Below are 24716 nucleotides of genomic sequence, written 5' to 3'. Positions count from 1 at the left end.
TGTTACCTGAAGGTTGTAAGCAACCAGATGCTAAACACTACAAATGAAGCAGGTTAAAACAGAAGCAGGTGAGAAACGTAAGTAGTTGTAAATAAATAATCAAATAATAGTCAGAATGGGAGAAATTTTTCATAACCCGCCTTGTTCTGAATTAAACATGTGCTTTAATGTTAGTGGTGTATCAAGGCCGCTGGAGAATAAATAAATATTTATTTGTAAACAAACACATGCAGTGCGCATTTAATTAGTGCGCCCCTGCAAATAGCTACAAATGCAATAAACAGCCAAGTCAACGTTGGATTTGCATAATAAGAGGTAAAAATGCAAATTATGTGCACATCAAAGAACAGCACGTGCCTACACAGCAAACTGACAAAGAGACATTCTTTTCTCTAAAACTTTAGCCGTGACCTTTACATACATCTAGAAGTGGGAGTATGGAAATGTACCCCCCTCACTTTTTGAATTCCCAAACAACAGAAGGAAAAAAAGGAATTTTTACAAACTTGGCTTTTCTGGGGAGTTTTGAAAAGATTATATTAAGGATCGAGATGTCACCTGCTAAATATGTGACATGTGCAAGAAATTGTGATTTCCTGGCTGCACTGCTGTCCTCACCTCCGTTTGAATCATGTTGATACGTCGAGAGCAGAGGGTTTTGACGCAGTTGTAGATATCCACCACGCCCTCACACTCGGCCATGTCCAACATGACATCCAGCACAATGTAGCAGCCGGTGCGACCTGCCCCCGCACTGCAACGGAAAGTCCATCTTTTATAAGGAATTGTGTCTTAAAACATTAAAGGAGCTGTGCATAGGATATGAGGGACCCATTGGCACAAATGGAACATAATATAATCACTGTGTTATAAATAAGTAATCAATATTGTTTAAATGGCTAAGAATGTGACAGATCTGCCCAATCTTCTATATCTACAAAATGCAAGTACATGGGTCAAAAGTTTACATACACTCGTGGGCATGAATGTCATTGTAATTTGAGGCTTTTAATGATTCCTTTGAGCTGTTCTTTTTCCAGATGGGATTGACTGGACAGCATACATCTTTGGTGGCTTTTAAAAACAAGAAATGGCTGCTCAAGTTTGAATTTATTTTGGATTTTCTCTCATCTACACAGGGTCAAAGGTATACATATAGGCTGAAATATAGACATACCCCAAAATCTTTTAATTATTGGTGATTAAGATTTTAAGATGTCTCTAAACTTGCCTATTAACTTCTCAGTAATGATCAGGATGGAGTACAACTCACATTATCTTTTTGCAGTATAAAAAGGATTTGTTTGAAAGGAGTCACTGTACTGGCTGATACTCAAAGCAATGGGAAAGTCTAAAGAACTCGGTGAAGATCTAAGAAGGTGAATTGTAGAGTTACACAATTTGGAAAGGTTTCTTAGAGCCATTTCTAAATAACTGCATAATACAAGATCATCAGATCAAACAAGTTATTCGGATGTGTCACTACTTTACCCGGGTTTAGAAGAAGAAAGTTGCCACCCCAGAGGAGAGGAAGTTAGGATGTTCAGGAACAACTCAACCAATAAAACTCAAGCCTACATGAACCATGAACTGTAAACTGCTGGAAACTTCAGTCAATGTCCACACTGAAACAAACTTGAAGAACTGTGAAGTTGTCAAACAAGAATGAAGCCTCTGCTTCAAAACTGTCACCTTCAAGCTCAACTGAAATTTCTGGCTGCCCACATGAACAAGCCGACGTGTCAGACGTTTATTGTCAGAACTATTAGTGGGGATGTATATATAAATATATTTGACCCTGTGAGCATTAGAGAAAATCCAACATAAATTCAAACTTGCACACTCAATTCTTGATTTTTAAAACCATTAAATATGTTTGCTGTACAATTCTTCCAACCCCGAAGAAAAAAAAGTTCAAACAGTTGAAAGAAATCCTTAAAAGCGCAAAATTACCATCACATTCATGCCCATGTTAGAGTGACACATAGATATCTTATAGTACAGTGCAGCGGTTTAGTGAGAGAGAGAGATTATACATATCTGTTACGCCAAATAATGTATAACAGTTATAAATACAAAAGTTTATCAAAAGGTTATTAAAACATAAATAGCACTTGCAAGGCATTACGGTACCTGCAGTGAACCACGACAGGGCCAGCATCAGGTGGCGTAGAAGCTTTAACCCTTCGTATAAAAGCCAACAATCCAGTGGCGTGATAGGGCACCCCATGTTCAGGCCAGGATGTGAAGTGGAACTGACGTACCTCATGCTTGGTCGAGTATCCTCTCTTTCAACAGAAACACAGTACACGTTAGTAATTCAGGGAAAAAACAAAAAACGATTGGCATTCTAATGCTAGCAATAGCCTACAGGCCTTGATCTCGCAGAAGATATGCTACAAACTATTCGGAGACTTTTTCCCTCTGTGATAGATGTGACATTCTTTTTTGGTTCAGAGTGAGGACACCCAGGACATTATTTACGCGGGGTGTTAGGTCTTCTAGGACAGTTAGGCCTCTGGGCCCCACATGTTAGGAGCAGCTGCAATCTGACAGACGTGCAGAAAGGAATTACTAAGGCTCTAGGGAGCTCAAGGAGGGGTAGCAGCTTTCTCTTTTCTTCTGGGAGGCTGCTGCAGTCACGTCGCAATTTCTTTTTCCATACAGAGATGACAAAGTAAAGCAATGCAAAGCAAAGATTTGTTGAAGACAGAAATCCAAAAAAAGAAAGTAAAAGAGCTATGAAAAACAAGCTGTCACCAGCTCGCAAACTCATGCCGATTTGAATAAGCAGCAGTTTGTGCCCGTGGAGAACGACTGTGACAGTGTGATGATAATGCTGTGTTTGTGCCACTGTCACTCCAGCACTGCTCTGAGCCCTTCCAATGAGAGATCCCCCAGGAGATTGACAGGATGGAGGCCATCGGGGGCACGGCACTGTAACAGCTATGCTGGAAAGACAGCAGGGGCATCCACAAAGCTACTGGTGTTAATTCCTCTCAGTTTAACACATGGCCCTTGTGTCCATCAGCAAACCCCAACTAGTATCTAATCCCTTCTATTAATCCTCTACTTCTAATCCAAATTCCTGCTTCACCAGGTAACATGATTAAGTTGCGTTTACATTGGTGAATCACAGAAAGAGATGAAGCAAAAATAGAACAATATAAAAGGAATGTGTTTACGAGTAATCATAGATGATGTTCTACCAAGAAAGAGCAATCACAAATTGAGAATATAAAGAAATGCAAAACTCACCCTCTCCACAGCAAAGGTGCGAACTGTGTATTCAGCGAGTGTCTCTGTCTTAAGAAGAGTGATTTTGATGTCACCATACATCTCGGTGTCTTCTGGCCAATATTTGCAGCATTTCACCTGTTTCAAAAACGCAAAGGTGAAGACTTAACAATATTCAGAACTGCAAAACTGTAGAAAATGTGAGAATAGTCAGTCTGCAGACAGAGAATAGTCAAGGCACAATCTATTTTTTAAGTTTTAAACTTCTTGTTTTCCCTTTATATACTATCAGCATGTTAACAAATGGCTCACTGTGTTGCATGAAATCACTAACCACACTTTTATTGAGTGGATTAAGCGGGTTGGTTTATAGTTTTGTGCACAAGCCATGCATTTATAGACTCCATCATGAACCGACGGCTCTCTGCTGAATTCCCACTGACAGGCAGCGCTAACTCAAGCAAAAGATCATTGGATGTATAAGATCTTTCTCAAATCTTTTCACAAAGGACACTGGAGGCTCAGTCATCTTTACTTCCTAAAATGAAGAGTAATGGACTGAAGGCTTAAGTTAGGGTTTGTTAGATAAATCTAAGAGCCCCCCTAGCATGTTTCCTCATGTCAGTATTGGATTTCTAGGGACTAAAATCCTTCCTGCGACATTTGAAATGAAAGCACTGCATTTAGAGAGAACGCATAATAAAATACTACTCTTTAAAAACACAACCAAGCCATTTTCAACAATTCATTCCAAAGTAAAGGAGATAATTGTAAAATGCATGAACATTATTCAAAATAATGAGATGATAATAATAAACATGAAGTACTCAATTTCATGGTTTAACGAGAACAGAAATATAATGATGTGAAATTTAACTAGTTAAAAATGTTTGGGGGGGGGAGGGGGTGTCCACACTTCAAATGATGTGGAAGAAAAAAATAACAACCTGTTCTTTTGCAGATATTTTATCTTGGAGAGTAAAGAGAAGAAAAACACAATAATCACATAATGACGGGCACATAATGAACAGCAGGGCAGTAATCTTTTTTTTGTACCACCACCCAGTACAATGGAGGTAATTCTTTTTAATTTAATGGACGTGTTATTTGGATTCAGCCACACAGACCACTTCTCCAAACTGGACAAACGACTACTGTGTGATTTTAACCATCCGCCACAGTATATGTTTCTCCCGGCTCGACTGAAAAGGCTGGAATATTTAAGGTGGGATTTAAAGTAACTATGTTTATGTAAGGTAGAAAATAATACTGCTTAAGTATAGCAAGCAGAGTGTGTTCACAGACAGCAGCTCTAGATTTGTGGCCTGGAATACTGTGTATATGCATTTGCAAGAATTGCAGTTTCATGATGTTTGAAATGCATGCATTCACCGAAAAACTCCACAGTAGCACACAGAGACAGGTTTGTGATGATTTCTGAACATGGTACAGAAAGTTAAAGCTATCTTTAAACAGTTTTGGCAAGAAATTGACTGAGTTCATTTATAAAAGTAAAAATACAATAGGACTTTTGGTCCATCCTTGGGCAATACTTTAAATATATTGTTTCTGTCAGATGTGCGGTCAGCCGAAGCTACAAATTAAAGTTAACTTACTAAAAGCAGCAAGTTGCTGTTGATGTGTGTTTACAAAGTATCCTTATATTCATCCCAGCTGCCCCCTAGCTAACAGAACCAGCCCAGTGTTGGAGCAATAGAAGTCATCTCTGAGGCAGAAAAAAAGCCGTGGGTGCACTCGGCTTCAGAATAAAGCAAACACTACAACACAATAACATCAGTAAACTGCACGCTTTATCTGAAGATTTCTAAGACACATCTTGAAACTTCATTTATTTTAGAAAATGCATAACAGCGATCTGAAAAAGTAAATATAACTGTCTGACTGTAGCTTAAGACATTCAATAATTTATCTTTGAACCGTCATGCAGCTGTTTTTCTTAGATTTATAGTGTACATATTATTGATTAATGCAATCTGCACCACCCTTACACAATGTCAGGCTTTTTTTAACTAACCTCATTTTAGCTTTTCTTTGTTGTTATCACTGTTGTATGTATCATTTTTTGAACTCTCCCATAATGACCCTTACTAGGTGCCTGTGGCACAACTTTGCTGTTAATTTATTGTTTATTGTAGACTATACTATGCTGCTGTAACACAGCAGCAGGCTAAATGAGGGATCAATAAAATAACCTGCCTGTCTAATTGGTTAGGAGGTAAATGAGACAATTATGATAGCATACAGTAAGTTGCTATCACCAAGCCAAAGTTAGATAAGCAGGGAAATATTCTCTTTTGGTGTTTTGCAGCATTAGCTTGGCATGAAATCGCACAATAAACTGCATGTGTGTTAAATACAGGCAGTTTAAATAAATCCACCAGAATCTTTAAATAAATCTACCAGAAGCAGATGGCTGGCTTAATGACATAAAAATGGAAGGAAGGAAACAATTCGCCTGGTACTGTCCAAACAAAGGCTGAGTCACGACAGAGTAAAAATAGGACGGCAATGTCCTTGTGATTAGGAAAGAAAACAAAACAAACAAGAATGGTGGCTGCACAAAGATTTCACTGAACCTTTGTTGAATTCAGTGACCTATTACAACTTGTAACAGCGACCAACTGGTTGCCCAAAGGTTGAGCTGCAACACCCTCGACCTCTGACCAACTGCTTTCAATCACAAGGCAATTGCACGGGTCACCGGGTGGGAGGCAACGTGTCTCCAAACACTCATTGTGCGAATTGAACTGACTGCAATCAATCTCAGATACATCGGTGAAAGTTTGCAGGTAACTGGCATGGAATTTATAAATACAGACAGATTGCCAACATGTTGCAATCAATCTAAGCCAATCTGTGCTTCTCAGCAGTAGGGGATGAAATTCAGCTGATTGTATTCTGGTTACACGTCCAGATAATGCTCTCTCTCTATCTCAGGTAGAGCAGGTCATCTACTAATCAGAAGGTTGGTGGTGCAATCCCTGGTTGCTCCAGGATATGCCAAATATCCTGCGTCAAGACACTGACCCCTAGTTGGTCTTCGATTGTTTGTGATTGTCAGCAAGTTGTATAAAGCGCTTTGAGTGCTTAGGTAGAGTAGCAAAGTGCTATTTAAAGACCAGTCCATTTACCATTTCCCATATAAAAGCAAGGTTGTCAAGGATGTTATTCTCCACTTAAATCACCATCCAGCAGCAACTACCTATTTGTGGAGGAGTTTCTGTTTCAGTTATGAAGTTGTGACTCAATCTGAATGTAATTAACTGTCTTTAATGTGACTTTCTGTGTATATTGGAGGCAACAGATTTGTATTTGTGTTGACATATCACAGTTAATTGCCATATTAAAACAAATATACTGCATGTAATTGCCAACTTTCCCCCATTTATTTGCAAACTGAGCCTGCCATTTTATCGTCTTGACGCAGCAAAGCCACTTTGATGATGGCAAGTGGCTGCCAGTGGTTGAAGCACTGGCCCCTGTCTTCAAAGCAACCATTTCAAAGGGCAACGTTGCACTCGGCTCCAGTAGTTTTGTCTCCCGTGCGACTGTAGCATAAGCTAACAAAGTCTGCAGGTCACCACCTCTAAAACTAGTCATTTACCATACATTTAGTTTAATCTGTCCAAAAAGCTTCCAATTCACCAGATATTATCTTTCTGCAGTACTTGTTTTTTTCCAGTCAGTGCTAACTCACCGCTGCCTGGAGCACGGCGCACAGAAATGAAAGTGGTGTTGATCTTCTCTTGTCCACTTTCATCAAAAGTGTTTAATTGCTCCTTTCACAGGCTTGTGGTATAACATCATCAATAAACCATAACGGCCTTTAGGCTGGAGTTTCCATGCAGAGCAGGGTCGCAAACGCATAAAAAGCCTTTCATATTGACACCAAAAAGTCCCCTTATGATAAATGTGGTCTTTTTCTGAACACTGATTGGTGACAGGGACGGGGGAGGAAAGGGAGAGTGTACATCACTTACCCTGCCAACCTCCACCAGCTTAGTGATCATGACGATGCTGAAGCAATTTTCCTGCCACACCATCCTCCAAAAATCATAGAGAGTCTCCTGCTTAGGACCTAGTGGGAATAGGGAAGAAATAACAGAGAAAGAGCCAAAAATGGCAGCATCAAAGCCTGCCCTCTCAATAATGGAGTTTCTGCTGTGAAATGTTGTATTATTGCGACCTAAGTGTCCTTTCTCAGATGGCAGGGTACTGATCTTTCGAGATTGTGCCATCAATAAAGTTATTGGAAATTCCAGGCAGGCAGAAGGGAAGAGGCAATGGGTGACAAAACAACAGCAGTAGCTGATGATGAAAGCCCGGGGGACCGCCAGTCACTCACCAGGATCTGAGCAGGAGACGTTTAGGAAGTGAAAAACAACTTTAAAAACGGGGATCACGTAGGAAGAAAAAGCTCTGAAACAGGAAAGCGCAGCTGACATCTTCTTTCTTTCCTTTACGTTTCATCTGCCTCTATCTTTTTAACAGGAGGGAAAGGAGGTGCGGGTGGAGGATGAGCAGACCCTTAGTGATTTTGTGATGGGAGCTCCCTAGAAACTGGCTCCTCCTAAGAGGGAACGCTCATATTCCTGCAGATCCCAAGTGACCATCTGAAGCAAAAGTGCGTTTGAGCGACAGCGACTGAACTAAAGGTTCTCTGCGTGACAATGAACACATCGCTCCACATGTCACAGAGACTAAGAAGCTATAATTAATGTGTTTAATTATTCAACTCTACTCATAATTAATTCAGTGACTTCCCTAACACAGGCTTCACGGTTTGATAGTCACACTATCACCTTTGAAATTGGCAGAGAGATGGTTTTGGCAAGGGACTGTGCATGAGTAGGCTCATTGGCTGGATCATCTTCAATTTATTAAACTTCAACAAAAGGTACTCGCTGTACTGAATTCCCGCACACACAATTACACACCACAGCCTTGCCGGGATACTCACCCTGAGTGGCGATGAAGTGGTTGGATCGATGGTAGCCCTGAAACAGAGAAGAGGGATGACATGCTGAGTAAGCAATCCGCACCATAGGCACAGCTGTATGGGTGTCTCTCTCTCTCTCTGTGCTTCCCTCTTCCTTCCCTTGTTCCCTACATTCCCTTCTGTAAAGCCTGGTTTCTGTCTAATTCGTCATTGCTGTCTAACCTACTGACGACTCCAGACCGCCTCTTTACCCTCGTTGACTCCGCAGACACGTGACGAACACGTGCCGTTTCTTGAAAAACTGCTGACATCCCTAAAATAAGCTATTTATTCAGCTTGTCAGGCTAGCTAAGCAAACAATGCCTGAACCTCTGTGACAGTTTAATAAAGATATGATAAAGAACCTACAGGTGTGCATTTCTAAATTTCAGGTGTCCGGTTTATTTAGCCATCTCTGCCTCGGAGTGCCTACTCATAAAAATAAATCAATTTTCGTTGGAGATGCTATATGCACTGGGCGACGAATTAGCAACCCAAGAGGAAATTTCATCCTGAAATTCTTCCACTTGTCACAAGCCATACAGCTGGATCCGTGTCTTGCACACGTTTCACATAAATGCACGACACAAGCAGTCTTCAAGAGGAAAATCAAAAGTACACAGCAAAGTTTTCTGAAAACCTTTATATCAAAGGATGTGACAACCTTTGATATAGATGACAGACATTTTCATATGGCGAGTATGGGTTGAATATGAATGAACAATGAGATGTCACCTCTACAGCCTTGAGGGGGATAAACATGACAAAGACCACCTGAGGGACTTTGAAGCATAAACCCTTTTCAGGATGAGCAAACTGTTCAAAGGAGGTCCTCCTGGAAATAAGCACTGCTTAGCTAACCTTTTAAACGAAAGGAGACAACTGCCTTGAGATTGTATGAAAACATCAGCCAGAAAACTGCATAGATGGTTCCCTGTTTGCTGAGAGGAGCAGCTGGAATGATAATTGATGCTGCAATTACTTGACTTACAGGAGTCTGTGGAGGGGAAGAAGGCAGGTCAGGAATAATCTGAAAAGACTGCCAAGCCCACAGGCTCTCATCAAATCAGTATGATGAGGCAATCCATGTTGATAACACTATTTTTTATCTTTTCGCAGAGGGCATCTTCGTAATATTTTGAGTCCATCCACATTGCTGATGGATTGCTAAACTGAATCGCATCCACTCAGATAAATGTGGACATGTTTGAAATGGAGATGGATGACCAGTGCTGTGAGGCCTGCTATCCACAATTTCTCAGGCCCTGGCCAAACTCTATCAGCATGAATGCCAAGCTTTCTCCATATGAGACGGTTGCCATAACAACCGAAGGATCCTCCATCCAGAGAGAGGACACATCTCTTTGTGTTCATTTAAAATCATGAGCTAAAAAGAGCATTTTTTGCATTTGATTGGTTTAATGCGCACTAACCCGATACACCCTGACCTTTGAGCATTTGTGGATAGAGGACAGTGGAAGGAGTAAGGGGGAAGGGGGTAGAGGGAAAAGGGGAAATAGAGCAATGGCAGGCAGAAGAACGAGCAGTTAAGTACTTACTTCCCTGTTAATCCGAATCTACAGGGTCCGAGGTCGAGGAAGTGGGGTGGGAAGTAGAAAAGAAGACATATAGGCTAGTTAATGAAAGAAGCTTTAGGAGGTATGGTTACAGAGAGCAGGGAAGCCTGTGTGTGCATAGGTGTTAATGAAAGAACAGCAAGAATTAGCTTCATCGTGTGTTAGCGCAATGACTTTGTGTGAATCAGTGACCTAAGGCCAATCCTGTTTGATCAACTCTCTTATCTCTCAGTTGTGTTTTTGTTCAAATTAGTGATTTCTTTCATTTGTATTTGGCTTTAAAATTAGGCAAACCATATTTTCATTCCATCTCGCATTGCAACAGGTGAAAGGACAAAATTCAAAGCAGCTAGTAGGCTTATATTAGTACTCTGCTTATTTAGCATTTTGCTCTTGTTGGCAAATTCATGATGCACAGTTAAACAGGGTAATAGTCCTACAGTTATTCTGCACAACCAAATATTGTCTTCTTTATTCTGCATTTGCTTTTATTCATGCACTGCATATAACACTTAACAACAGAATGTGGTGTGGTGTGTTAGTTACGTATTTAGCCACAAGATTTCTGATACCACACTCAAAAATTCTTTTCATTTTCTAACTTTTAGTCTTTGGCAGTCAGTTCATGAACAAAGCAGAGTACAGCTGTGCTACCAATTTGCAATGAGGAAAAAGAAAAGGAAAAAACATTTTCCCTTTAGGCCAGAGCTAATTATGCTCAATATTTATCTCTTTAAAGCTTATTGGTGCATGCCTTACCTAACAGGACTTTTGAAACCCTACAGTCCAAGCAGAACACCGAGGTCTACGAACCAACTCCTCTTGGACATTCTGAGATGCAGACTTTAAAGCATAGTCTTTTCAGTGGTGGCTCCTAATCTTTGTAGGAGCCCAGTGTCTCAATTATTTTAAAACACTTAAAAAAAAAAACCCTATTTGTTCTCCCTTGCTTTTGGGTCTAGTTGAGCGAGGCATCTTATTTTTCATACAAAAACAGCCTTATTTACCTGTTTTATTTGACTTATAGTGTGTTTAATTAGTGACTGTTCCATAAAGTGTATATTTTATTTAGCTTTTACAGCACTTTGGTTAACTGAGGCTGTTCAAATTAAGCTACAGAAATAACCTAATTTGACTCTACAACAGTCTCAGTTTCTTGTGTGCCCCTTGGGACAATTTATTGACCACCACCCGCGACAGACCATTTCTAGAAAACAAGACAACTATACCATTGTTAGAGAGATACTTTCAAATGCAAACAAGATTGATTCATACTTTATTATTTCTTAGGCTTGATCATTAAAAAAGCTTTATTTGTGGGAAGTGAATGGGCTGAGCCACAACCAAAACAACAAGAACAATAAAAAAAATGTCATAATTCACAGCAGGCGAGTAGTTTTCATTTAAATTAGTCCATATTGAAGTTTTCTTTTATACAGCCGAGCTTACAACAGAAGTGAAAATGACTCAAGTAAAATCAAATAAGGGCTTCCTCTAATTTCACTGTAATATACACACTAACATCCTTTTAACAGATTTAAATTCATAAAATCTCACTGAGGCACAAAGGCAGACTGAGTATAATTTATTAAGATTTAAACACTAAAAAAGCATTTTTGCTTTAGTTAGAATATGTGATGACTAAGTTCAGTTTGATCAGACCTTGTAACAGCCTGCGAGTGTTAGCACGCAACCCACCAGATGCTATCAAGGTGCTGTCCACTGTTTGGTAAGTGTGAACATTGCACGACACTACTATCCGTGCCAGGGTTCATTACCAGGAGGCAGTCTTGAGTCCAGATGAAAGCTAGAAGGCCATTCAGACATGCACTCCCGTCCTGTTAATCTGAAAGCATCTGATCATGTCATCTTCATATTCAAATGGAAACCCTGGACCTCTTTTGAAATGCCTCTTAAGTGAATGCATCCAGTCACATCACCAGATAGGTACTATAAGATTATGACTACATCTTTATAAATTGCTCAGATCATCACAGAATCCTTGTAAAAGTATAAACAGCATGAACTTAATAACATTTTGAGCATTTTTCTTTTCATTCAGAAATAAGACTCGTTTACGAGCACGATGCTGCCGGTACTCGTTGCCTTAAGTGTAACAATTTGTTTGAATGTAAGACAGCCTTGCACATACTGAAGCCATAAGAAACAGTAACATAAAGGGGAATTAGATCTTTATAACACTATGCTGTCACTTTAACAGGCAGATAAAGCCCAAAAGTGTAACATATCCCATGTCTGAAAAGGAGGTGTACTGCTGTTAAGGATTTAACATTACACCACTGTCTGTCACTTTTCAAACAACAACAAAGGCCCTCTCTGCACTGCCTGTCACCACAGAATTGCATATGCATGCATATCTCAACACTTGCATCGACTCCTCGCATGACAGATGAGTGTCCTCCTTGTCTGCATATCCCAGCTAGCCATACTCGTAGGATTTGGCGCACATTTTTGGCTGCGTATGCAATCGTCATGGGGATGGGGAGAGAGGGTTAATCACACGAAGCGCAGTGTAATCATAGTTAATCCTGAAGCACCCACAGATTCAGATTTTGCTAATCTCCTATTGATTAACTTATCACCTTTTTTTCTGCGTGAACACTGCCCAACAACACTGTGAGAAAAGCAAGTGAACAGATTTAAATTTGGACGAAAAAAGTAGAAATTTAAAGCAAAAACTGAGAAACTCTTTGTATTTTAGGGCCTTCTTATGCATATAACAACAAGATATTACTGCTATTTGTTATTTACAATATTTACATAGATTAACCCAGCATGGATAAAGAGTGTAATGGTGTAAGAGCCTGTTGAGCCCAGTGTGAGGTGAACCCATGGAGACATTAGGTTCAATTTCTTTGCTGTGTAAATGTCATCGGTTTTAGAGTTTAAGAATTTAAATAAATACTGTAAATGTGTGTTTGTTTACTGTCACGAACACCCCAATACTCTTGATGCAGATAAAATGCAAAGTAGCAACAGCCATTAAGCACTGCTCTGCTCTCTCTGGTCTGCAAATGCTACAAGAAGCTGGTTCAGATATGCAAAGTTCTGTACACACCAGAAAGAAAATGCAAATAACCAGTCATTAAGTGACAAAGAGAGAAAACAGAGATCCAGCACTTTGTCCCCTCTGCTCTGAAAGCACAATAATGTTTCAGAGGGAGGAAAAACTTTTCCATTTAACCTTTGGTGAAATAATCACAGGCTGTCCAAAATATGCTCCACTGCGGCTGAGTACTTACAATTCATCTCGCTGGGTCAGGGAGTAACATCAGTGACACTGACACTGTAGTGGCTGCTGAGTGGTGTTTTCCCTCTAATGCCCGCATGTCTGTGCCCTCAACGCTAATGGAGACCCTCACAATAACTACAGCCTAACAGCAGGCCAGGTTTTTAATGCCCTCTCATTGTAATGAACTCTCTAAAAGCATCTCACCACTGGCCTTTCTGTACAGAGAAATAAAAGAGGGGGGGAAAGCTCTATAGTGTCAAACATTTAATGATACGATTTGGCCAAAAGGTAGAATTCACCCAAAATCAAGTCAATGTGAGGAACTAAAAATGACATAATTTGTCTTTAATGTATATCTTTTATAAATGTCTGGCAGACTGTTATCCTAAAAAAAAAGAATTATTTAAACTCTAACCATCCTCAAATGGAGTTGGGTGTACATAAGCACTTCTCTCTTTTTTTCTTTTGTTTTACAGTCTGCCATACTTACAGTAGTCCCATTGAGAGGTGTGCAAAATAAATTTTGCAAGATCTAGATTGCCAGACTTCCCTTGACATTTCTCAAACGAACAGCAGTGTCACAACTATGACAGAGGATTCACAGGGAAACTGAAACACAAGTTTCTGCTTTTTTCCCCCCGTATTCCTGGTTAAATCATTTATTAATAACTAACTGCTGCCTTTTAAGCACACGCACTTCTGTTTTCTCAATAAAAAATATAGCCTCGGCTAGCTGTAATGAATGACAACACATATGAATGGGACACGTTAGCAACATACACATGTATTTCATATGATAAGTGAGAGATGTTGACTGCATGTGGTGTGACAGAAGGTGAACGGTGGAAAGGATCATCTCCGCTCGGCCCATCCAGAGATTGAATGACGACAGGGACGTCTATTTAATTTAGGGGGATTTGTAGCATCGTACAGAAAGGTTCATCTACTCTGCAAAGCATTAAATATATTTATCCTGTTCTGTTTTATTAAAAGTGATGGCACAGGTAAGTCTGGGTCAGGGATCCAATGTGGCAATTGACAACCATGGCATTTGGCAAAACACTGGCGGGAAGGGTGTCTGATTGGATGAAAGCTTCCAGGTGAAAGTGGGGCAGCAGACTGGTGGGCTTACAGGAATGAGAGAGATGGACTGAGGCTTTGCAGAGTGGGAGAGATAGAGACTCGACAGAGGCTATTTGTGTCCCATATCGAACCAAGACAGAAAAAACAGAAAAGCAGCATCAGACTTACGTCAATGTAGTTTGCATTAATGTAGTCTGAGTTGGGGTCTCCCAACAGAGGGTGGAGCTTCACTCTGTGTCGATCATCTGAGGCAGATAAAAATAAAAGAGCAAAGAAATATTGAAAATACAACTGTCACAACATTTTCTGTGTTTTTATTGATTTTTTAAACATCTTCTGATTACTTACATCCCAGCAAGGTGTCATGCCTCCCTTTTGTTTTGTCTTTTTTCTTTGTGCAGTCCCAGCCATCAAAGAAGCTCTGCGGATGAAGACGACACTTGTTGAAAATTTCAAGAGCAAAATCAAACACCTCCTAATCACAGTTTTCTCATGTTTTTCCAAGACACAAAGGAAGATTGCATCTTGCGGTCAACAAGGAGCAGCAGCTTAGATCGAGAGCTCCTGTACACTAGGAGGAGGTTTGGGGTTTTATGCATTATATGTAATTAAAGAAAAGATCTGTGTTAGCCGCAGATAGTCCTTGTCTGATCCCAGAGCCCTAATAAGTCACGGATCCCCCATTTCTAGCTAATCTTGTTAAAGCCCTCAGCAATTTAGAACTGGGTTTAAAGCTTTTGTGTCAATGAAAGTATCAAGAGGCAAACCAAAATAATCCAAGAATTAATTTTTTTCCCCACAGAGAAATAATGTCAGTTGCATACAGTTCAGAGTGTCAGAGTTACATTTATCTGAAACTAATGAACACATTTAAATGTCAAGCTTCAGCTTTAATTAAAGCAGGTTCCCATTATGTACTGCATATTAAAGAATACAACATGCCCAGAGACTAGAAATCAAAAGCAATTTGTCAGATAAACACAAAATCAAACACAATCATATCTATCATCTTGTGTGTTTGCCATCTTGTTTCGTTTATCTAATTCAGGGTCGCGGGGGGGTGGAGCCTATCCCAGCAGCGACAGAGAAAGAGGCGGGGTACACCCTGGACAGGTTACACAGAGAGAGAGAGACAACCATTAGCACTCACGTTCACACCTCTGGGCTTCTAAGAATCCCCAGTTAAACTAACCCCACTAACTGCATGTGTTTGTACTGTGGGATGAAGCACCCAAAAGATCCCACACAGACACGGGGAGAACATGGTAACATCACACATATAGGCCCTGGGCAGATGGACCTTGTGCATTTGCTTCCAAATAATCCCAAATAAGGGAAAATAACTCCGCCACAGGCAATGTGGTGCATGAAGACGCTCATGTTTTTGATTACTAGTGAACTGAGGAAATACCATTCATTCCCTGAGAATTAGAGGTGACCATAACACGATGGAAATGCTTCCATGAAGTGCGTGGGACTGTAAACAACAATACATGCTGTCGTCATGGCTACAGCTACTAATGGTTCTGATAATGCAGGAACCGCAGGTACTGCTGAAAGCAGTCCATATGAAGCTTTGAGAGGTTTTTTCAAAAAACACGTGACCCTGACCTCGAGCACAGTTCGGGTGAAGAGCCATTATGTGATTACTGTGTGTAAGGTTGATTAAATTCTGACCAGTACTGCGGAGCAGGAAATGTAAACGGATGGATGGATAAGCTCATCGGTCCAGCTGGATGAGATTAAAAAAAATTCACATTTGAGAATGTCCCCGAGAAGCAGAATTAATAAAATTAAAAAATATGACTAAAAAGGTAAGACAATAAGACAATTGCTTACTTTACGGAACCAAAATCAATCAGCTTTAGGTCATGCTAAGTGCTAAAGAACATACTTGCATCTTTTTGTTCTTGGCTTTAGAAAGTAAGCTATGTGTGTTTCTGTAATAGTGCAGAATACTTTATTTATTTATATATTTATTTATCTCTTTTTCTTTTTAAAGAAAGCATAAGAAATGAAGAGGAGCTAGCTTGTTTTGGGACTACGAGCTTACTATAAAAGGATAAAGCAGTCCATTTTCATTTGTGTGAGTGAACCTCCAGCCTAGCTAGGTTATCACAAGCACATTTACAATTCTGTGGGCAGAAATCTGTGCCATCAGAAACTGAATTTGAATAAGTTAAATTTGAATTTGAATTGCTCAGATTGAATCTGAATTGTAACTTGAATAAATGCTTTTGAAAACTGAATTTGAATTAGTCTAATTTGAAATTGAATTTATGGTTTGAAAATGATCATCACTAAATTGAAATTGAATTTTATATTTTGAAAATGAATTGATTTGCTTTGAAACTGCATTTTATCCTTTAAAAATTCAACTCTCGAATAATTTCAGTTTCACTTCTCACCATTCAGTTTCAGTTCTACAATTCAATTTCAGTTCCAAAATTCAGTTTTTTGGAACTTACATCCGGTTCCGGGTCAAGCGCAGATTAATAGAACTACGTTTTACTAGCGGACCGAAAGTGTTACTGACGGGATTCTACAGCATCTTGAGCTGAATTAAGACTTCAGAAGTCATTCGTCATGTCGAATGACCAGCGGATAAACTCTCAGGTTGGTAATAAATGTATTACATGTATAAGAACAAGCGTCATGTTAACAAATGATAGCCGTAAGGTAACTTTTATGCTTATTGTAGCTGTTAGCTAAAAACGCTAATTTAGCGTAGTTTGCCCTGAATTCAGTTTTGACAAACAAATATGATCGACTGTTTCTAGTAGAATTCCAAAGTTGTCATCTTGTACCCTCTCAGAGCCCTGTATGCTTGCAGAGACCCCTACAGTAGGGAAACATGCAAAACGGTGTCCAAACCTTTGTATTTTAGCTTTATTTATGTCTTACACAGCATCCCAACTCTTTAGCTAACTTAATAACTTTAGCTAAAGTGAATAGTTAGTCTAATTCATTAGTACAGCATTACTGGATCACCTGTTTAAAGTGATATAATATCATATACAACTATCACTGAAACAGCAAACTTTGTAAATAAACAAACAACACTTCTCATTCTCTAAACGTTTGGCCACAGCTGTAGATTACACTATCAGTGCTTGTTCACTCTTGACAATAATTACATTTCTAAATTCTCTTTGTGCATTTACAGGTAAACAATATCTAATATTTTATCTAAATGACTGCTTTGTCTTTGAAAAGGTGAAGAGCCTGAGGCCGGTGACAGTCCAGTTCTACTCTAAGTACATCCTTACGGTGGCTCACAGGACAAGGCCACATTCCTGTCCTGCCAGAAGAGAAGAGAAACTTCAGAGTCTTCATGCAGTTCAACCTCACCTGTCATATTTACATATGCCAGGGGTCTCAAACTCCAGTCCTCAAGGGCCAGTGTCATGCAACTTTTCCATGCCCTCGAGGACTGGAGTTTGAGACCCCTGCCGTATGGTGTTCATGCTGTTTTCTACCCCACAGTTACAGCATGTCTGACTGCCTGTTCAGCATATGCAAAAATATATGATGAGTTTAAGCATGTGATGACTAAGGCCTCCCATTATGGTGTTTGTCATCACGTCACAGACATCTGGATGATCATTTGGAATAAACAAAAAAACTAAAAACTTGTTACTTCATCTTTTATCTTTATTATTATTATTGTTCTTATTTTACATTTTTCATTGTTAGGCATTAGGTTTATTTGTAGTAGTCCTTTCCAACTTCTTTCCCTCTTCCATGTTACTGTGTCAGCTTGTCAGCATCTATTTGGGTTTGGAAGTGGAACAGAAAGTAAGGAAATCCAAAGTGCCATTAAAACCAGGAGAGGTTCTTATATTTCAGAAGAAGGGATTAATTCAAAAGAAATGACCTCAATGCCATATTTTATTTAGGAACCCTAGAGAGCACTTTGCAAAATAACACATTCTTATAATTTCACCCTCAGATGAGCCAAGCTACGACTGTCAGGGAAGGTGATGTAGGTACAGAGCATGTGAGAGTGGTTAAGTTAATGTCTCTTGTCTAGACGAAGGCACAAGAGGGATCAATGGCAAGGCGTAGAGTGGACACTCCATTTCTGGCACAAAACACCTGTAAAAGATGGTCGATTTAGGAGGTGACCTGACAACTTCAGCCTGTCAAACATAGCAATGGAGCAGTATGTTTTAAAAAAAAATCTAAGCATGCACTCAGTACCCTAAGAATTATTATGGTAGTTAAACACAGTGATAGTTGTATATGATATTATATCACTTTAAACAGGTGATCCAGTAATGCTGCACTAATGAATTAAACTATTCACTTTAGCTAAAGTTATTAAGTTAGCTAAAGAGTTGGGATGCTGTGTAAGACATAAATAAAGCTAAAATACAAAGGTTTGGACACCGTTTTGCATGTTTCCCTACTGTAGGGGTCTCTGCAAGCATACAGGGCTCTGAGAGGGTACAAGATGACAACTTTGGAATTCTACTAGAAACAGTCGATCATATTTGTTTGTCAAAGCTGAATTCAGGGCAAACCATGCTAAATTAGCGTTTTTAGCTAACAGCTACAATAAGCATAAAAGTTACCTTACGGCTATCATTTGTTAACATGACGCTTGTTCTTATACATGTGATACATTTATTACCAACCTGAGAGTTTATCCGCTGGTCATTCGACATGACGAATGACTTCTGAAGTCTTAATTCAGCTCAAGATGCTGTAGAATCCCGTCAGTAACACTTTCGGTCCGCTAGTAAAACGTAGTTCTATTAATCTGCGCTTGACCCGGAACCGGATGTAAGTTCCAAAAAACTGAATTTTGGAACTGAAATTGAATTGTAGAACTGAAACTGAATGGTGAGAAGTGAAACTGAAATTATTCGAGAGTTGAATTTTTAAAGGATAAAATGCAGTTTCAAAGCAAATCAATTCATTTTCAAAATATAAAATTCAATTTCAATTTAGTGATGATCATTTTCAAACCATAAATTCAATTTCAAATTAGACTAATTCAAATTCAGTTTTCAAAAGCATTTATTTAATTCAGATTCAATCTGAGCAATTCAAATTCAAATTTAACTTATTCAAATTCAGTTTCTGATGGCACAGATTTCTGCCCATACAATTCCATCAGTGTGAATGTTATTGCTTTTTAACCAAGAGCGTGCCTTTTAACCCTCAGGTCATTAGCAAAGTAACATGGCTATTAAGAGCACACGAGACACCTTTTACAGGCTTCTTGTTTCTCTTTTACAATCTTGAGAAAAACAAAAATAACTTACTTGCTATGTGAGATAGAAATTGCCACAAAAATCCACTTCACATTGCTGGTTACTGCTGTGCGACATACTGGCTGTTTGTGTACCTGCAGTTTACCAATCACAGTGTGCTGAGTGTGAAAGCAGACAAACTGTCTACCACCTGCTTCATGGATGGCTTCTTAGTCATACTATAACACATCTCATTCACCGTTATCTGCCTGTCTGCATGGATGCACCAGCAAGCGTTTACTCGCCCAAGTTGTCATAAGTCACTCAGTGGCTAAATTAAGCTTGCAAACAGCTCCCTCAGATCTGTGAATAAAAATACGCACACACCAGTGTACCCCCAGTGGTTTGCAGCCACTTGGGGAATTTTGTGAAACTCTGCCCAAGTCTGCATGCTGAGCAGGGGATTACAATGCAGTTCCCCCCGCAGAGAGCCAAGAACCAGCCAAATCCTGCCTAGGATTACACCCTCCTCCCTACTTTTTGCTCCTCTTTTCACACACTTCATTCTGGGTCTGTCTTTCTCTCCGAATCCCTTGTTCTTGTAACCTCCTACTTCTCTCTCTGTCCACCTTTTCCTTTTCTCCCTCCCTTATTTTATTGACACTACACCTCTGAGCTCTCTCTGCTTCTGTGCTCTCACCTCTCCTCTCCTGCTGCCTCAAGAGAGAAGCAGGAAAAGTAAAGAAGAAGAAAAAAAATACAGGAAAAACTGTGAGAGAATGGCAGAACAGTGAAGGGAAGAAAAACAACTCAGGCTTACGAAGGACTGATTAGAAACCATCGCTGGCAAAGATCAGTGGGTGGGTAAGTCAAGAGGATTACATCATTTATTTGTTAAATTATTACACTTATAAATCTATTTTTTAAATTTTAACATAGTGATGTTGTATCAGTGTCTCAGTAGATTTTATGACAGTAACAATCCAGTGGCAGACTTACTGTGCTGGATTAATCTTTGTGTCACTTTGACCCGTCAATTTTTCAACCGCATAATTTTAAGATGACAATGAATGAATTGTGGATCTCCCTGTGATGACTTTCACAATAATCCCCCCCAAACACACACACACACACACACACACACACACACACACACACACAGCCAAAATCCAATCAGAAATCTTATCTTCTGGAAAATATTCTAGTAGAAAACAGCAGAATTAACAAGCTTGACCGCTGTTTGTTAAAAAAAAAAAAAAATTTAAAGACAGGAAAAAAAACACCAGCTGCCTATTTTTTTTTATTTTTTTTTAAACAAACATAATAATTCAATAGCCCCAGCTGCAACTAAACATCAAATCAGTGTTTGAATGAGTCCATCATTCTTTCTAACCTCAGCCTCAGGGTGCAAAGAGGTATAATGAAAGTTTTGAGTTCTCCAGTAAAGCTCTGCCGCTGTTTACTTGTACGTTTCTGCAGAGGGAATACGACGGTGGTGACAGAAACCGCCACATGTATAAGCCCTTTTTACAGCTCACTGTAAATTCTTGATCAATGTTTTTACAGAGCGCAGGTACTCCGCAGGGAAATAAAAACCTATGCCTGCCGAGGGAGTGTAATATGATACTCCTCATCATTTTCCTTCATAATAGAGAGAGACACTCCATAAAAACACATACTCTTAGCACAGAGGGGAAAAAAAACACAAACACACACACATACACACACAAAGAGGTGTGTATTGATTTTTTGAGTGGAGTGTGTTTTGCCTGTGAGGGACAGTTTAATGAGTCTACAAGCAGAGTTCCAGAGGCGGAAACCATGAACCAGAGACAAAAGTTGTTTTCTCCCTCTCTTTTTCTTTTTTTGCAAATGTTTCAGGCCGCGGGTGACAGAGATGGACTTCTACTCAGGTTGTGAGCCCAACGTTCTGCCACAATTGTTCCATCGGGGAGAGGCATTCAGAGTTTTGGGCCCTTCGTTAGATAGCAAAGATAGAGACAGCAAAGCACAGCTAGAGAAGAAGGATATGTAATGTTCAGCAAAACAATCAGAATGAAGAAATCAAAAAATGAAATGAAAGATAGAGACGGGCTCGTTGTTGGTATGACTGTGTGTTATTATCATCATAATAGTTAAAAGAAAACAGGGCATTTGATCTCAGCGACACATAAGTTTTGAACTCGTTACACCATGAGGAATATTGGCTGACCCTTGATATCACTGGACACAAAAACCTAATAACCCCTACACACTACATTACAGGATAACTGGTGATTTGTACATTTCCTTGTGTTAACAAATCCCATTAAAAGATGAGAACCGCAACTTGAATCGTACTGGCTGTGTCCAAAGCTGGATTTAGCTTATGCCCCTTGGGGCCAGAGCTCCAGAAGAAGACATGTCACCCAGTGCAACATGTGACTCAATAATGAGTTTGTAAAAGTTTCTGGACAATAATGGGACACAAAGCTGTAAGACACACTAAACCAGGCTCTGGATGTATGTTAAGTCAAATAAATTTGTAGCTAGTTTGCATCTCTTCAATAAGAAAAATATAGAAAATTACCATTGTTATAATGTAAGGACCATCAGCTGCACATTATGGAGCATTGCCATGTTTGAGCTGTGACAGGGTCGAGACTTCTGGCTTCCAAATAATTACACACACTCTATATTTTCATGACAATTACGAGAAATCAAATGAGCCAAACTGTGCCCGTCGCTAACAGCAAGTGTAAATTCACACTTTTTATTGTTAGATGTGCTCCAACAGAAAACATATACCGGGCATCACTAATGACAGTATTGATCTAGGCATCACAGTCTAATGATTACTTCTGAGAATAACAGAGCAGTGGGAGATAAATACTATCATAAATACTACACAACAGGGAGACTGTTATTTGGAGGCTTGAGTGACTGGGTGGCAAGAGCTCTCTTTTCTCAATTGTTTTCCTCTGTGCCTTTTCATCTGTCTCCCTCTCACACAAAACTCTTCCTCTCCTTGCCGCCAAAAAAAAAAAATCTAGCAGTGGACGATGAGGCTCACTCGAGCTAGAGATGTTTAACCTCAAAACTGAGGTCATCTCTAGGGCCCAGATGAGGATGATTATTCATATGCACAACAACAGTGTGATCCAAAAGCCTCTTTAACCTTGGTAATTAATTTCAGTGTGGGATAAGGAGGGCGGATGATGTGGAGGATTTCAGATTGATGGTCTCCCACTTTCAACATTCAGGCTATCGTGGCCTCTTTACGCTCACAGTTATCTTCCACTGAGGCTGTGGCTAGAGTGCCCTGAGACAAGTCCAGGTGTGTGTTGGGATTTTGTATCATTTATGATTGTAAGTGCATGAAATATATTAATTTGTCCTTACTATATTAGTACACATCAAAGGTCATGAGTAAAACATACAAAACCAGCTTTAAATAAAACAGGGAGGAGAAACTGCCGTAAAACTGACCTCGTGGCTTCAACTGGACCCAGACTTCAGCAGCCTTCAGCATGAGTATATCATTTGTTGGGAGGGGTTAACATGGTGCAAATTAAGCCAAACACATATTTGGAAACCATTTCAATTCATTTTCATAACACCAAAACACAGCAACGGTTGCCTCAAGGTAAAAACGCAGTAGAGAGAAAACCCCAACAATCAGATGACCCCTTATTAGCAAGCACTTGGCGACAGTGGGAAGGAAAAACTCACATCTAACAGGAAATAAACAAATATCTCTTCTCCAGCTGTAAAAATAAAAACAAAACAACAACACACAGAATCTGAACCACAGGCAGCAACAACCCTTGCTTGCTTGTGTGAAAATAAAGGTACGTATACAAGCTATCAGCTAAGGAAGTTTACTGCAAAACAAAAAATTCCAGGCATCACAGTGAAAAGTTCATCTGTCAATATAATCTAATAAGTCAGTGATATAATTCCAGGTGACATAAAGGTTATTTTCTGCAAATGTGAATGCATGTGTGCTTTAAAAATCAATCTCCTTTTTTAGCCTTGGGCACAAAAAACAAATAAATAAAACTGAGAAATACCGATCCACAACATGAAATCACAGCCTATAGGCTTTCTTACCATTCTGAAATATACAGTTACTTTGGACACTTCACCACAATATCACATGGACTGGTGAAGTTATGGTGGGCTAAATATCTGACCCAATTAAAAACTGCTGTTTTCCACCCCATCACCACAGTAGACGGCTCACACTTTTGGGTCAGTCCAGTTTAAAAATCAGTCAATTCTGAGTAAAGTTCACACCTGACTGAATCATGGCTGGTGTCAAAATGTAGGTACAAAGGAGAGCTTTTATGAGATACAAGTTTGTTTAAGACAGGCACCTATCCCACATTGTTATATAATCCAAAATTCATTTTCTGAAGCTTTTCCCAGAAATGCATAAAATATCCAGGAAACCAATGCTTGTTGAAGAGCATCAAATAGGTGCAGTTTTGCTATGGAAACAGTGATTATCAAATGGAACTGATGCTAAAAGTGGGTGATCACAAAATGTGATTTTAGCTTTAGATCATGAACTTTGGAGTAAGTAAAATAAATACAACTGATTTGGTTGCATTTTTCACCCCCGAAAATCATATGAGGTACTCGGAAATGCTAGAAAAAATAAGACAACTTAATATGTACCAAATTTAAGCCCATCCCCACACAGCCTCTAGTTCAGAAAATTCAAAACTGACATAGTGTGAGGACAAAACTTTACGTGGCTTCACCACATATTGTAATATTATTGCACAAAAACAGCTGATTCTGCAGGGTCAGGGGGGAGGCACTTCTGCGATGCAATGATCCTTTTCTGTGGAATAAATCAAATTTATATCGTCATCTCATCTCACATCTGTTTCTTTCTTTCCACTGGGTACCACTCCAGTCAGATCCCAAGTGGACTAAAAAGGGAACTAGAAGATAACAAAGTGTATAAGAAAGAACAAGTGCAATTCCTTGGTGTTTGAAGCTTTTTTGTATGCGCATTCAAAAGCAAGCACAATTCCACCCTTCCTCCTAACAATGTTGGCAATTAAAGTCAAGCATTCCTGCTGAGGGGGAGCCTCAGGACAGAACTAGGACATGTCTAAGAAGTAATGCTTTCCATCTGCCACTGAAACATCTGCAGAACCCTCAGAAGAAAAAGCCTTTAACTACTAGGTGTTACAAGATGGGATGTAACACCGTAACACCACAGAAAATGCAAGAATAATATTTAGTAATACTAATTATAATAACATCACTATCAGCCAATTTCTCCGAGCTGTTGGAGATAACTTGGCAAATATCATTTTAGTAAGTAATTTAAGGGAAAGGTGTAATTTCACCTGTCATCTTTAAATATA

General features: G+C 39.5%; 1 protein-coding gene across 4 annotated transcripts in view; it reads right to left on the bottom strand.

The window, feature by feature from the left end:
• The window catches only part of ptprub (protein tyrosine phosphatase receptor type Ub), a 198781-nt gene that overhangs the window by 16888 nt on the left and 157177 nt on the right, over positions 1 to 24716 (bottom strand). For 2 of the 4 annotated variants that reach the window (XM_063486533.1, XM_063486535.1), the window contains 8 exons: positions 14498 to 14570; positions 14318 to 14394; positions 9796 to 9813; positions 8219 to 8255; positions 7239 to 7336; positions 3259 to 3375; positions 2134 to 2288; positions 619 to 754 (listed from right to left, as the gene is read on the bottom strand). In XM_063486533.1, the coding sequence (XP_063342603.1) occupies positions 619 to 754; positions 2134 to 2288; positions 3259 to 3375; positions 7239 to 7336; positions 8219 to 8255; positions 9796 to 9813; positions 14318 to 14394; positions 14498 to 14570 (711 nt within the window). The remainder of the gene's footprint in view (positions 1 to 618; positions 755 to 2133; positions 2289 to 3258; positions 3376 to 7238; positions 7337 to 8218; positions 8256 to 9795; positions 9814 to 14317; positions 14395 to 14497; positions 14571 to 24716) is intronic. The other 2 variants (XM_063486534.1, XM_063486536.1) reach the window with 1 other exon arrangement.

The sequence above is a fragment of the Pelmatolapia mariae genome, linkage group LG10_11 (assembly GCF_036321145.2).
Source record: "Pelmatolapia mariae isolate MD_Pm_ZW linkage group LG10_11, Pm_UMD_F_2, whole genome shotgun sequence".
In the NCBI taxonomy this organism is placed as follows: Eukaryota; Metazoa; Chordata; class Actinopteri; order Cichliformes; family Cichlidae; genus Pelmatolapia; species Pelmatolapia mariae.
Note: the sequence above shows the minus strand (reverse complement) of the source record. Positions and strands in the feature narration are given on the sequence as shown.